Below are 16,724 nucleotides of genomic sequence, written 5' to 3' on the forward strand. Positions count from 1 at the left end.
TCGATGTAATGCCGATTTTAATCTATGAATGTTGTTTTTATCGTTACAAATGTTATTTTTCTGGTATTCTGTATCTGGTTTATTTCATAGATATACTTAAGGAAGTTTTCTGTATATGCATCTACGAAAGGTTTTTACGTAAATGTAAAAAAAGACGCTTCTGGATGTACATTTATGAAAGCAGATGGACAAATTTGGAAGCACACGTGATGCCTAAGAACCCCAACGGGTGTAGTAAGAGATTTTCAAAAATTATGCAAAATTATATCAAGAGTCTTTTAAATTATTTTAGTGTAATAAATTGGTCTTTTAAGTTTTTATTAACAACTTGATCGAAGTTAACAAATGTGTGAACAATTAATTTTTTTTTATCCTTTTTTTTTTCAATTTTTTTAAACCAATAACCCAAAATACATAAATTTGCAACAAAATGCATATATTAACATCCTAAATACATAAAATAGCATCCAAAAAATATAAAGTTAGATCATAATTCAACAAAATAATTTAAGAGATCAAATTGTTACAAAGAAATTCAAAGGACCAACATGTTACAATAAAGTAACTTAAAAATTAACTGAGTTAAATGGAAGGTGGGTAGGTCGATAGAAATAGGGGGTTTAGAGATTAGAAACTTAAGGATGTTCAACATCACATTACTAGGAAAATGGGAATGAAAAGTAAAGAATGATATTAGGGGTATTTGGTATGATGTCTTGGTTATTAAAATTGGGTTGGATATTGAGGCTCAAAAGTTGGGGCTACCAGAAATCTCAAATTGATGGAAGTATATTTTGTAGTTTTGAGATATAGGAGTCTGCCACATCAAACGAATATTCGCTAAAAGAGACTTATAAAAATTTGGTGGGACAGGTTGATAGAGAGAGAGAGTATGGACAACACATGTGATGTTGTTTACTCCTTATTGGTTAGGACTATCTGTTGCACCCCAAAATTTGCCCATCTAATTTTACCGCTAACTGGCTAAACTTCACATTCATTTGCATACCTCCATTAAGTCATCTAACATTCGCATATCATTAATAAATAAATCAAGCAGAGGATCAAAGTTCATGGAACAAATTGAAGGTCTCACTTGATTTTGGAGTTCTATACTTTACAAGCTTGGTCCAATTGGAATACTCTTGATGTGTATCATGGTCTTGACTTATGGTCACGTGGATAAAGATTTATTTCTATGACAAATGAGGAGTTTCTCTTATGGAGTTGGAATCGATAATGAATGTGTGAAAAATTGAATTGTATATGGTATTGTGGCGGATCGGTTCCACTTTATAGGCTACTTGATAGAAGGACTGATTTTTGGTTTCTTCCACCTTATGCTTTGGTTTATTTAAGAGTATAAAGAGTAAGTCTCAAATTCGAAGCCTAGGAGGAAAATACTCAAGATTCAAGACTTTGTTCGTTGGTATTTCGATTCTAACATAAATATTCTACACCATCCAAATTCAACATCATTCCATTACAAATCCCTTACACATATCCATTACAAAAAAGTGTTAATCCATACTTCAATCATTCCCATTACATCAAAGTCCATACACTTCAAATATATATTACAAGCAAAAGTATAAAAGAGTTACATTCAAAAATATTGATTTTCCTAACCCTACTTTACACTCTTCATCTCTCTCTTCAATACACATCATCGATCTTCTTTTTCACTCTTATTTCCTCACCATAGTTGTAACCAATTGAGCCATAAATCCTGCTGACAACAACCCTGCATAAAGAAAAACTATCAGTCCACACATAAGTCAACATCATACAGCATACGCAATTCTAACCCAAAATTCAGTGCAGCCTATTATGTTCACAAAGCAATGCATATCCTTCAACAGAAAAAATTTACATGCTACATTCAGTTCATATTTACACAGGGCTTCACCTTCATGACAGCTCTACACACAATCTTCATGAAAATTTCAGAAAGTTAATATATCATGCACAAGAAATCAAGAGAGAACTGAAGTTCGAAAAGGAAATTGAGGGAATAAAATTACATAGCAAGTTCAGAACAAAATTCAGCAAGAAAAGGAAAACAGTTCCATACACATTGTCATACATATATCTCATCATTTAACATTCCATTGGATTCAAAACCCAAGTTTATACAGTTCATAAAACCAATCCAAAAACAGCCCTGTATTTAACTAATCTCAAAAGAAATTACTAGCATGACAGATCTACTAACAAGCCCTCTAACAGTTTCTAACCTCAACTACCATTTCCTAACAGTTCTGTTATTAACCTATAACTGTTTCTGACCAACTTTCAACAGAACCCAGCATTTCCTAACCAACTAACAGTTTTTAACTAACTTTCTAACAACCTAGTACAACTTCCTAACCTCCTAACTGCCATAACAGAAAGACAGGTGTAACTGATTCCCTAACAGTCTCTAACCAACCCTAACTAACTTCCAAAATCAGTTACAACAAATCCTATAACAGAATTTAACTGAAACAGTTAACAGAAAATCAGAGAAAAACTCACTACTATAAATCAGAATGTCTTCACCATTTTTCATCTTCTTCACTTCCCACTCCACCATTTTTGATCCTCACCTTCTTCAATCACCTTCTTCACTTCTCACTACCATCTTCATCCTTCACTTCACTTCTCAATCTCTTTTGATTCATTCATCTTCATCCTATCTCATTCACTCTCCTCAACCTTCATCTTCAACCACCAATTCATCACCTTCGCGTAATCTTCAACCTGCAGAAAAACAAGAAAAGAGAAAACCAATTATAACAGATATCTTCGCCAATCCTCCACAATCATCTCCCTCACTCTTGCATCTTCATCTTTCTCTCTTCATCTTCTTCACCTCTGAACCGAGCTCCAACCTTCACCTTTTCTCAACCTTCATCAAACTTCAGTCTCCCCAATCCACACCATCTTCAATCATACAGTTTCCTCTTCATCTTCAAATTCAACTATTCTCCAATTTTCAATCTTCCGTTCTAATTCAACATTCTTCATCATCATCTTCACAGCATCATCTTCCACTACAAGCAACAGTTCACGCAATCAATAAGACTCGATTCAGAATCGCAGATAATAATTCCAGAAAAGAAGAAAGTGTAGAAGAAAAGAGAAGAGGAGAAGAAGAATCAATAACAAGAAAGAGCTCAGAGCATACATACCGGAGGGATTCGTCGTCATCTTCGCATCGGTTTCAAATAAAGGTCGATCGAAGAAACGAGAAGTCTTGGAGACGAGGCATTTGCGTTTGACGGCAATGGCGAAGTGATGAAGTCACCGGAGCAGGTCCACCGCCGTGTCAACGAGATGAGAGGGAGAGCCACCGTTCGCCGTTTTGAGTGAAGAGGTAGAGAAGAAGACTCGCGATAACTCCAAAGGTCACAACATAAACCCTAATTTCCGTTCTTTACCTCTCTTATTTTATTTTCGTTTTTTTATTTGTTCATTTATTTATTGTTTAAAAATAATAAAAATCTGAATTAATAACAAAATTGAACTCTTGGGCTGTATTGCTTTTCATCCCCCATGTGGCCCATTACACCATTTTTGGTTGTCAGAATTGTTACAAAAAACTCTGTTTGGGCCATTCCCCATGGGCCTGCGACACTATCCATTTACTTTTGTCGTGTAATATGAGATATAAAAAAATCAGCATTTTTTTACAAAAATTAAAATTTTATTGGAATAATCGGAAAGAAAAAAATTAATTGAGTTAAATGGAAGGTGTGTAGGTCGATATAGGGGGCTTAGATATTGGAAATTTAAGGATGTTCAACATCGCATTACTAAGAAAATACGAGTGGAAAGTAATGATATGAGGGGTATTTGGTATGATGCCTTTGGTTAACAAATATGGGTTGGATATTAAGATTTAAAATTTGGGGCTATTAGAAATCTCAAATTGATGGAAGGATATTTGTAGTTTGGAGATATGGGAGTGTGCCACATCAAACGAATATTCTCTAAAAGAGACTTATGAAATTTTGGTGTCGATTGATCAACTAATTTCTAGTCATCCTTGGACTAAGGTTTGGAAAAAGGCCATCCCCTCAAAAGTGTCATTTTTTTGTTTGGAGAATGCTACAAAATAGAATTTCTACGAAAGATAACTTAGCTATGAGGGGAATGTTAGAACAAGGGTAGGTAGGGTGTGCAGGAGTGAGAAGTCGGTTTCTCACCTTTTTTTTAGTACTCGATTTTTGTAGGTGTATGAAGTTCCTTTTGTAATAGGGTTGAAGTAGTTTCAACTTTTCATAAAGTCGGATGGAAGCACCTGATTAAGTTCGAAAGGTTGATAGGTAGAGGAAGAAAGTCATAAATGAAGTTAGCTATTATTTGGGCCACTTGCGCCAGGAGCATTTGAAAATATAAGAAGCTAAAGTCTTTTTCGAAATGAGGATATCCAAATTGAAAAAATGGTAGAGAGGGAAAAAATATTGGCATGAAAGTGGTTTAAAATAAAGTCAAATACAATATCAGATAATTTAGTCATGTGGTGTAAGAATCCCAAGGTCTGTCTTGACAACTCGGACATGTGATCAAGTTTTGGTTGTCAATAACAAAGACAAATATTACTTTTTTGATTTTTATTTTGACAGGTGCTTTAGATTCAAAGTTCTTTCCGCTGCCTATTTACAATTTTGTAGAGAATTTTGGAGCATGCCTTGTCGGTCGACGTGTTCTTCCCCAATGAGGTTTCATTTTGGTTTTTAGCGTTATTGAAGTAGTTACTTCCGCATAGTAGTGCTAGAGACGGTATACCCGGTTTGGAAGTTGCAGACCATTTTATAAGACTAATTATCAATTTTTCTGTTCTTCTTTTCCTAAAGTAAAGTAATCAATCAAAGAGCTCACTAAAGATGATTGTAAGATTTTGGTTTTAAATTTTGAACGTCAATGTAAAAATCAAAAGTTAACAAAAATGTTCACTTAGTTTCTCTAAATGATTTTCTCAAATGTTTCTCTATGATATTTATTTCTCAATAAATTAGAAAAATGAGCAGTAAGGGTAATCTATTTCTAGTACTTTTTTGAAACCATGTTGTTGCCGATAATATACAATATTTAATAATTTCTAGTATGATTCCTATATTTCATGTCATGACTTATATGACTTCGTGCTAATGGCTTCTATATGAAAATGATTCCTCAACCTTATCTTTTTTGCGCCTTAAACTAATGTTCTTTATTTTATTGTATTTTCTCTTTGATAGTATTTTACAAAATCGAACTAGAGTGAATAAGTAACAAACAATTATCTTGAAGCTTGGAAACAAACGATCTTGAAACATTTGAAAATTGATGATATCATAATATGAATAACTTGATAGATGTTTGATATCATAGAAATCATTTTATATATAATTGATGCTTTAAAATATGATTTGATTTACACGCTTTTCATCAGAGGCATTTTTTATCAAAGTCAGAAATGCATTAGTGACAAATGCTTTATATCAAAACCTTTGTTTTTTCTACTTATATATATTAAGGTCTGCACACTTAAACATACATACGAGCAAGATAATTATTCTCATTTTTATCATCAAAATTAATTAAAGGTTATTTAAGATGCCAAAATATGTCTATAAATTCCTTACCAAATATACAATTGAATAATTAGTATAAAAATGTGTTGATCACAAAGCCAACCAAAGGCAGATAGATATTTTGGACTTGGGGGAACGAGTCACATTTGTGGTAAAACGTTTGATTAATATAGTGATTTATGATCCACCTTAGTGGTTTGCACATTGTTTTTGGTTGGAATGGTTGTGAATGAAAAATTAGAGTAGTCTACTAATTTTCTACTCCAAACCTCCATAAATGTATGGAAGTTTATTCGTGTGAATGAATATCTATTGATCAAATAAGGCCCCGTAACAATAACTTCACTCTATAAAATATTTGGTAACCTAGAACCCAACAATATGAACCTACCCTCTCTAAAATTATACTATTCATGTGTTCAACTAGACCATTTTGTTAAGGTGTGCCACCAACAGTTGTATGCATCTTTATACTCTGTTTCTTAAAAAACTCATTAAACTTCTCTAAAACAAATTTCATTGCCAATTCTTAGCACATTCATTTTTGTTCCAAACTAATTTTTTATTAAAGTATGTCATTCTTCAAACCTTTCAAGGATTCCACTTTTATTTTTCAAAATGTAGACTCATACTCTTTTAGAAAAAGCTTGATAATAGTGAGGAAATATAAACCACTCCCATGAGTTTCCACCATTTTTAAATCTCATAGATTTAAGTAAACATACTCAAACGGTCTAGTAGACATATGTATACCACTCTCAAACTTTTCACCATGTATTGTTTTCATGATTTGCAGTAATCATAAAACTCTAGTTTGTTCAATTTCTAACTTCATAGCAAACCTTGTTTTGCTAGCTCAATCGAAGTTCTTTCACTAACATACTTTAATATCATATGCCATAGCTTAGTTTTGTCATGAAATACTTGACTAAATTATGTTGTCTGGCCAATAAAAATGTAACCATCTAAAATATACAACCCGCATATTTTAGACTCTTTAGCCATAATCAATGCATCATGCAAAATTTTCAACGCTCCATGTTCATCAAACATGCTTATAAACAACAAATTTTGCTTAATCTCGACAACATGCGTCGTATCACGAAGAAGGAACTCACAGACACCAAACATTTTAAGTATAATCTTACCAATACTATGAACTTTCCAAGCCTAATTATTAACGAGTCCTTAGAATCCACTTTATTTCAACTCCAAAATCTAAGTATTCATTCCTTTAGAACATCTGATATGAGAATCCTAATTCTTTGATCCAACTCTTTGTTGTCTCCAAACTCATCACTATTAGTGCACCATCACTTTTATAACAATACTTATAGGAGGAAATCACAAGCTGAGTAGAATCACCCCTGCCCCATCTCAAAACAATCTTTATTGAAGTGACAAATTTTGTGACAAATGAAGAATTTAACTTTTAATCATCAAAATCCTTAGAATTTGACTTTTATTTATTTCCCGTTTGGTTTCCTATACTCTCATTTTTTTCTTTCTTGGAACACTTAAGTCTTCTCCACTATCGCTTACCTTTAACTTTTTAATCCTGGTTAATTCCTTAGTTATTATAGTCATTGGATCTCCTCCAAAGCGATAATATCTTCCTTGCCATAAAGAAATGTATTCTTAAAATGCTCAAAAATCTAAATATCGAGTTCACCAAGAGTAAATCCTTATCCTCATTATAAATTTTTGCCATAATATTTTGCAAGTCGTCAATGATCTTGTTAAATTATGTCAATTACGCTACAATGAATTTGTTATCTACTAATAAAAAAACAGAGTTGTTGTTTTAGACATAACATATGAGTCAATGATTTGGTCATATACAATGATTCAACCTTAACCCACATCTATGCCACAGGCATCTCCTTGGTGACTTTCCTAAGAAATTTATCTCTAAGGTACAAGATAATGACACTTTGGTCTCATCTGCCATCTTGGTCCTCTTTGCTTGTTTTAAGCCTAGAGAAATTAGTGCATCACTTTTCAATGCTCTTACATATTTTTGTTGAAATATGATTGTTTTCATTTCACTTTCCACAACTTAAAATTGTTATCCTCAGAAAATTTCCAATATCCCATTTAGAACCCATGGTGTTCACCTATAAAATGAACCCTTTTGGCCTACGGTGGGTGCAACATGTCGTGAAATTAAAACATCAAATGTTTAAACATACTAAGAATAAAAATGGATGAGACAAAGAACAATGATAACTAAAATAAATAGTCTCTAAAAAATTTCAATATGCCAATTAGCATAAAAAATCAAAATGAAGAAGAATAAAATAAAGTGGCGAATACACAATATTTATTTACCCAATTCAATCAAATCGATATACATATACTATAACAAAGAAAAGTTCTATGATTCACCGTACTTCACGAGTTCTTACAAGAGATTACAAGATGAGTTATAAAAAAAAATAAGAACATTGCATATTTTCTATTCAAATGTTTCTTAATCAATTCTCTACTCAATATATGTATTGCACAAATCCAAAGTTTTTAGAAGTGTTCTCTAATTTTCTTAGATACCTTAAAAAATATTTTAGTTTTTTGAAAAATAAACCCTAAGGATCTCTCCCTTTGTCTTTCTAAATTTCTCTCATTAGAATTTCACTTGTGATAGTTTTGTACCAAAAATAGAGTGAAAACATCTTTTAAAGGTGTCAAAGAAACTCACTCATTTTTCCTAAAGTACATTATGTTTCTAAAACTTAGAAATGCATTGTCTTCCCTACAAAAACACTGTGTACCTCCCAAACATTGTACGTTGGTGCTAACATTATATCAAATTTTTTATAATAATTTTTTTTAATAAATATTAACCACTCATTTATATTAATACGTAAATATAAATAATGATGCTACATGAATTGAATCCTAAACCGGTAGTTTATATTTATTTAACTCAATTTATTTATATCAATTTTCTTTTGTATAAAAAACACCAAATAAAATTTATGCTCGCTATTAAATAATTGGATTAGGCATAGGGTTAAGAATATTTTTAATCATTCTAAATGTATCAATTTTAATTTCTACAATTTTTTTAAAATGAGTTTTTGTTAGGGAGTCTGGGAGAGTCGGGAGCACCAATGAGACAAATGTTCCAGGACCACAAGAGAGGAAGACACCACATCTCTACCCAAAACCTTAAGGTGTTAGGTAAATGGGTCATCTCTCTTATATATCCAACATTACACTCATTCATAGGCAATGTGGGACTTTAGACACTCACACTTTCACTCAACATTCTCCACCACAAGTGTGAGTTCCCCACATTCTATAACAGGATCCTACACCGGATCCAGCTTCCACTCCCCCATCAAGCCGAACCATGGCTCTGATACCATTGTTGGAGAATTCGGGAGAGTCGAGAGCACCAACGGGACTAATGCTTCAGGATCTCAAGAGAGCGAGAAACCACATCTCAACCCAAAACCTTAAGGTCTTAGATAAATGAGTCATCTCTCTTATATATCCAACATTACACCCATTCGTAAGCAATGTGAGACTTTAATCACTCATACTTTCACCCAACAATTTTTTCTAAATTTCTATTATCAATTTTAGTTCTATTTTCTTATAAAATTTCACATTGCATATTCTCAAATGACTTTTTTATAACATATCCTTGATACAATATTAAAATATCATTAATTTAATACTATAACTATTTAATCTTTATTCATTTATCTATAATTTTAAATTAGACTAAGTTATTTTGATAAAAACTAAATTGTTAAATTTTAAGTTAATGATATTTTTAGATCTTAACAATTACATGTCATTCTAAAAATTCAATCATAAATAGAAATAGAAATAAAATTTAATATATTCAAGAAATTAAAAATATATTTAATCAATGAAAATTAGAAAGAAAAAAATGAAAGAATTACAATTAGAAGTAATCTACTGTTTATGCCTTGCAGGCTGAGGCTGGTTGGTATTTGAGGATCCGAATTAGCCACGTATACTTGACGGGTCTTGCTTGACCTAGAATTAAGTCCAACTAAAATGTTCACATTCCCATTCCCATAATGGTTCTTGGAGTTGAGCCTCATCACCATTATCACCATTGTTATTTACATTCCAATTACTGCTATTTGAACCCCCTCCAACCTCTGGAAGATCATAAACACTTTGGAATCCTCCTAATTGAGAAATTTCAAATGAACTTGATGCATGATCCATTCTTGCATTTTGATTAGTACACGTTACGACAAATGAATTTTGATCGATCTGGTTAACTCGAAATCGGTCATTTCTTTCATTCTCTAATGGACGCCGGTCAAATGATCTAAAACTTCCTGATATCACGTATATTCGACACAAACTGAATTCTCGCCTTAACTATAAACATCAAAATCATCAGATTAATATTAACCAATTTAAATTTGAATTAAATAATAAAAATAAATAAAATTATTAAATATTTCTTCCTTGATTTAAAATCAATTTTTTTATATATGTATTATTACATATGATGACGATAGAATGATGCAATATACCTGAGGTGTGGCAGTATTGGATTGGTTACACAATTGAATGGCTCTGTATTCATTCATCTTCCATTTAGTTTTCCTTCCACTAGGAGCTTTTCCTCTATAGAACACCATTGTTTTCTTCACTCCAATCACTTTATTATCAGAAGAATAAACATAACCAGGAGAACCTGTTGCCTTCCAATAACCACATCCAGTTGTTCTATTAGGCCTCCCTCCTCTTGCTTCTCTCTCTTGCCCCGGCGAAAAGAAAAACCATTGCTCTTTATCTTCGCGGCATAGCTCCCCCGCAAGAGCTGCAAAAATGTAAAATACATTGCAATAAGAAGATAGTTAGGTGGATGAAGTTGTTTTACTGATATACGTACGTGTTAGTTGAATTAAATGAATTTAAATTATTGATGCAGGTTTAATCTCTGACTGTCGTATTAATTTATATTTATGTATTAATGTAAACAAGTTGTTGATACAGAAAGAATACTACTGAGAAGATTTAGGGTTTGAACCGTGAAAAACTAAGATACTTACGTGGGAGATTCCATGGTTCTACACCATTGATGTCAATGACAGGAATAACCCTATCAAAAGCATTTCTTTCTCCTTGAAGCTTGTTCTTTAGGTAAAAGCTAACAAGCTCTTCTTCAGTTGGGAAGAAACGAAAACCAGGTGGGATATCTACCATTGAAATAGTTGAATTGAATTGATGTTTCTTTTTACTCTTAAAAACTTTTCAAGTGTATTTGAATATATATAATGTATCTACAAGTGTATATATAAGTCTTAGGTGTAAAGACAAGAGAGGGAGTATGTGGGACATAGTGGAAGTAGAAAAGTTTGAGAGTTTGGGATGGAGGGTAGAAACTTCCACACGGTTATAGGAGCAAAGAAAATGTCTTTGCATTTGCAAAACCATTTTGATTTGCCTTTATCATGATGATATATGCCTCTATCATTCAATTAATTTTCCTTTTGAATTAGTCATCCCATTAGAAACAAATAAAAAATTGAAGAAGTTAACATAGCTGTCACATAGTTAGCAATATTCATCATTGTTACATTATTTTAATAAATATATACTTAATTATCTTATCTACGTAATCTTTTTCATTATAGTAGTTAGATTTTCTCATTATATTTTACTTTGAATTTGTTTGGTAAAAATAATATTTTATAAATTATGGTTGATATCTGATAATTGATAATTTATAGTCATGATTAAAATTGATGGTTGATAAGTTAATTGAAGTATTTTGATAAAATTAGCGGTTTAATTAATCTATAAATTAAAATGCTATTCGAAATAGCGTCTAAAAATAAACTGTAAGTTAGAAAAATATATTATAAATCCGTGATAAAAAAATGTTATCAAACATATATAAATTATCATATGAGTTTATAAGATATAAATTATAAACTATAAACTAAAAAATGTGTCTTCATATATATATATATATATATATATATATATATATATATATATATATATATATATATATATATATATATATATATATATATATATATATATATATATATATATATATATATATATATATATATATATATATATATATATATATATATATATATATATATATATGAGTGTTGTCACTTTTAAATTCAACGTATCAAATTTTATCTTAATGATAAAAAAAACGTATCTTGTTGAAATTTTGATGTATTTTTTACAAATATAAATAATATATTGGTTCTATAGCTCACGTTTATTGTATAACAATATTAAGTTATGTCGATTTAATGTTATACCTATTCTAGTTACAAGAGAATCTTACAAGTAGAACTAGTCAAACATGTCTCATCCACAAAACAAACTACTTACATACTAATCTCAAACTTTGTTTTTTTTATGAAAATCTAATTTTAATCCTGGCTAAATGTTTCTGGATGCACCTGATTAGAATTGATCTTTCTTTATAGTATGTTTATAGTTGCAAATTTATTATGCACTTTGAAATTGAACCATTCCGAACAAGATGTGTCCAAAAACATCCTTTTAGTTTTAGACATAATTAAAATTGAGTTTTTATAAAATATATGAGAAATAATCATGCATGATATGATATCTAAGACTACCGATTAAAAAAAATGCTGTCTTGAATTTTATTATAATAATTTGACAATATCCAAATTAAAATAATCATGCTCTCATAAAAATAAATAAAAAGTATCACGCATGAGTATTAATGAGGCCCAGCTAATCCCAACCAAGTTATTGGCACTAGAAGAGGCAACATTGACATGGATGGAGGACTTACAAATAGCCAATTCTGCTAAGGGCAAAAAAATATATATTATAAATTTGAAAGGCAAATCCATAGACACAATTCAATAAGGTGGTTGGTTGAGGTTGGCTAGGGGATTATGAAGAGGTATAATTTCGGTTAGATATGGACCTTATGTGATTTCTTTATTTATTTATTCTCTGGAGAGAAAGCTCGTCTTGGTGAAAAAAATCTATTGTTTTTTAGAACTTCTAAGAGTGTGTTTGAATGAGGTAATTAAAAATTTTAAAAGAATTTAAAATTTAAATGATTTAATTGAAATTCATTCATTTTCAAATTATTTTATTTGGATAGAGTATTAAGATAGTTCATTGTTAGATTTTTTTAGTTATTTTTTATAATATTTAAATTTTTTAGATCACATTAAAAAATTGAAAAGTAGGGACCAATTTGCAATTTTTAAAAATTTGAAGGACTAAAATGTAAATTTTAAAAATTATTAAGGATCAATTTGCAATTTTTTGAAATTTTTTAGGGTCAATTTTGTTATTTTAGAAAATATGAAGACCAATTTGCAAAATTTAAAGAAATTATAGTAACAAATACATTCTATGGAGTATGAGAGGAATTGCAAATTCTTTAGTTTTTGATGTAATTTAAAAATGATTAAATTTAACTTAGATAAAATACTTCATAAATTTTCATTATTTTAACAATTCTTCATTTTGTATCCAAACAATAAATTTTAGACTTAATAACACTTTTGGTCCTCGTGTTTTGACCAACTCACGAGTCTGGTCCTTTCATTTTAAAACAGAACAAAACAGTCCCTAAACTATGTTGTTGGTTGCAATGTTGGACTTATTCCCCATTTCCCCTCCAAAAACGCTTACGTGTCCAAATTTTAGGTGATGTGGCAAATGAACCCCTCCACAAGTACTGATATGTCATTAAAATCAGAATATGATATTAAATAAACACAAAGATAAAAATTCAGAAATTAAAACACATAAAGTTAAAAAACAATTGATATTTATTTGATATTTAACCAGAAGATGAATCTTCATCTTCTCCAACCACCAGCAACCTTTGGAAATCCATAATCACCCTAAACCTAACCTAAACACTTCCAAACCTCCACCAACACATAGATCTGACCTCTCTTATTGCTAATTCAACCTTTAAATTCTCAAAACAAACAATCAAAACAAAACCCTAATCTTCAGATTTAGATGTCAGTGAGACCACACAATCAAAAATTAAACACACATGGTTTCTGCTAGAGCTTCAATCGGTATTCTTCAATTTCTGTTTACACTTGATTGCCGTTGAATTGTTGATGTATTAGTGATTCTATTCTTCTGTTTAATTCGTTCAACTTCACTTTGACTCTGATTGTTTAGGGATTAAAATTTCTTCTCTGTGAATCTCACTCTGTGTTGGTTGATGTTATGTTTTGTTGTTGTTGGATTTGCGATTCTGGATTTTTTCTTTTGAAATTGGTAATAGATTATGTTTTGAAATCAAGATTTGGTGAGGTTTTTTATGTTATTGTTTGTGTGTTTGATTTTTTTTCTGGTTTCCATGTTCGTTTTTCTCGTACGAAGAAGGAGACGATACAGAGGGAGAGAAATTTGTTCTTCTGTGAATATATCACGTGTCTTATGTTTTTATTCTCATTTTATTTATTAATTTTAAATAAAACTCAATATTTGGCATATGCTAGTTGGTTGTTATGAATCAAATAAAAAATAATTTATAGAAAAATTTATAGGGAGGTTGGGACGTAGAGTTCCTATTTTTTCTCCCATTTCTTTTTTATTTTATTATTTTTTTAACTTTATTTGTTTTAATTTAGAGGGAGGTTGGTGTAACACCCGGTATTTAATTAATTATTTTCAAATTATTTCGAATTTAATTGTTGAATTTGTGGAGTTTTGAGAATTGTTGACATGGGTTGTTATGATTAATTAGTCGATTAATTAATTGATTAAGTTGTAGAAATAGTATTGAAAAAATACTAGATTTATTATATGTACTTAATTAAGTGATGGTGGTAGTAAAAGGTGGGTTGAGAATGTTAGGCCCAATAGGTTTAATGAAATTAGGTTAAGATATGAATTAGGTTAATTAGAAGGGAAAAAGACTTGGGGAATGGGTCATGGGAAGTTGCAAAGAAGAGAGAAAATAGGAGAGAAACTCATTTCCATTTTCTTGCAGCAGTCTCACTAAATCGAAAATCCTCGATTCGTTAACCGTTGGATCGTGGTCAAATTTTGAGGGTAGGTTCGCAACACCTATATCTAACTTTTTACCGTTGGGATCTTCAAAATAAGGTCTGAGTTGCAAGATATCATTATCGCACTGTAGCTGCATATTTGGGAAAATTTCCAGCTTTTGATTCTGATTAAAAGAGGCAAGGGTTAGAAGCTAAGGCTAGAAGGCTTCGATCGGTAGAATTATAGAGTAATCTCCAATCCAAGGTAAGGGTGGGGTTCTGACTCTATAATGGGATTTATGATAAATTTTATGTGGGATTAAGTTTGTATAATGGCCTCAGTTTGTGGTTGTGTAAAACTATTGCGGTGTGTGTGGTTGTTTGTGGTGGTTGTTTCTGATATTGCTGAAATTGTTCTACTGTCAATGAATCTATTATTGAAAATTTTTCTATGTTGATGTTGATATAGTTGTTATGTTGTTGTAATAATATGTTGTTGATATTGTGATGTTGGTGACGTGATTATAATTATATTATCGTTATGATTATGATGTTGATACAATGATGATGTTGTAGGCATATGGCTAGTGTTGTAGTGACGATATAGGCTTATGCCTTTTGTGATGATGATTACCTTTAATAATTAGTAATAACAGTGATGTAGGCGTATGCCCCGTAATGAGATTTTTGTTGTGTTGTATGTGATTGTTGCATTCATTGAGTCACATCCATTGCATAATGCATGCCTGAAAATAATGGCTAATACGACGGCCTGAAAATTATGGCAAACACGATGACCTGAAAATTATGGCAAATATGACGGCCAAAAAATTATGGCAAACACGACGGCCTAAAAATGGCAAATGTTTAAGTTGGCTTGAAAATGGAAAAAGTGGCGATGGCCTGAATGGCAAATGTTTAAGTTGAGAGTTTTATTCCAATTGGTACCACATGCATATGCATTGTTATGAGTCGCATTTCGAGTTGATTAATTATTGTTGATGATGTTGTTGTGATGATGGATAAGTGTTGTATTAAATTGATGATTTTGTTGTAATACGTTGTTGATGACTTAGTGTGAAATTATGCTAACGATTTATTGTGACAGATATTGTTGGAAAGATGTGTAATAGTTATTATAACTATTATTATAATTGTTGTTGCTAATTGTTATTATAGCTATTGTTATAATTGTCGTTGCTATTTGTTATTATAATTGTTGTTATAATTGTTGTTTGAAATTTGTGAAGTGGTAAATTATACGATCTGATTTTTATTATATTATTTATCATGCATCTTATTATTTATCAGGCAGGTACTAAAGTATAACTGTGGAAGTTTGAAGTTAATTTATGAAGTCTTCATGTTACTCTATAATAAGTTAAGAGGGTCTGGCCTGATACGTAGCACTCGGAGGGATGAACGATTGTTGTTATGTTTAAATGTTGTTACTACCTTAAGTTGAATTATGAATTATCATGTTGATTTTGAAGTTGTTTAGTCGAATAAATATGTTAAGCGAATTGAAGTTGAATAATATTAATAGTTGCGAAGTGTTTTCATTGAATAAAAGATGTGATGTTGTTACCGTTGAGAAATTATGATTCCGCTATTTAGTTGATTAATTGAATTGAAATATGCTGCTATAAGTTCATCCAGGTTCTAAGTGTTATGTATCTGCATAATTATGATTAATGTATGTTGCTTATGTGAAGTAAATGTGACATTCATTGTATGATTACATTTTTTGCACATTTGATTTTATTAATATTCGATGGGTAGATTTTGGGGTGTTACAATTGGGACATATAGTTCCTATTTTTTCTCCCATTTTTTTTATTTTATTATTTTTTAATTTTATTTGTTTTAATTTAGAGGGAGGTTGGGACGTAGAGTTCCTATTTCTTTTTTTATTTTATTTTTTTATTTTTTATTTTGATTTTTGTCTTTATTTAATATCATATTCTGATTTTAATGACATGTCAGGTACTTGTGGAGGAGTTCATTTGTCACATCACCTAAAATTTAGACACATCAGCGTTTTTGAAGGGGAAATGGGGAATTAAGACCAACATTGCAACTAATAATATAGTTTAGGGACTGCTTTGTTCTGGTTTAAAATGGAAGGACCAGATTCGTGAGTTGGTCAAAACTCAAGGACCAAAAGTGTTATTAAACC

General features: G+C 30.8%; 1 protein-coding gene across 1 annotated transcript; it reads right to left on the minus strand.

Annotated features, from left to right (window-relative positions):
- Nucleotides 1-9,441: 9,441 nt before the first annotated feature.
- On the minus strand, nucleotides 9,442-11,051 carry LOC131606834 (NAC domain-containing protein 90-like). Its single transcript, XM_058878944.1, has 3 exons — nucleotides 10,613-11,051; nucleotides 10,091-10,380; nucleotides 9,442-9,932 (listed from the first exon to the last, which is right to left on the minus strand). Exons 1-3 carry the CDS (start codon nucleotides 10,764-10,766, stop codon nucleotides 9,582-9,584), a joined length of 795 nt encoding a protein of 264 aa, XP_058734927.1. The 5' UTR covers nucleotides 10,767-11,051; the 3' UTR covers nucleotides 9,442-9,581.
- Between the last annotated feature and the right edge of the window lie 5,673 nt (nucleotides 11,052-16,724).

Source organism: Vicia villosa, linkage group LG5 (assembly GCF_029867415.1).
Source record: "Vicia villosa cultivar HV-30 ecotype Madison, WI linkage group LG5, Vvil1.0, whole genome shotgun sequence".
NCBI lineage: Eukaryota > Viridiplantae > Streptophyta > Magnoliopsida > Fabales > Fabaceae > Vicia > Vicia villosa.

Bases quoted from the DNA above. Each gene is read 5' to 3' on its own strand.
- LOC131606834 (XM_058878944.1), bottom strand. From the start codon at position 10,766: ATGGTAGATATCCCACCTGGTTTTCGTTTCTTCCCAACTGAAGAAGAG. The intron at 10,381-10,612 runs GTAAGTATCTTA...ACATTTTTGCAG, and splicing joins AGAACCATGGAATCTCCCAC to CTCTTGCGGGGGAGCTATGC. The intron at 9,933-10,090 runs GTATATTGCATC...TGATGTTTATAG, and splicing joins CCAATACTGCCACACCTCAG to TTAAGGCGAGAATTCAGTTT.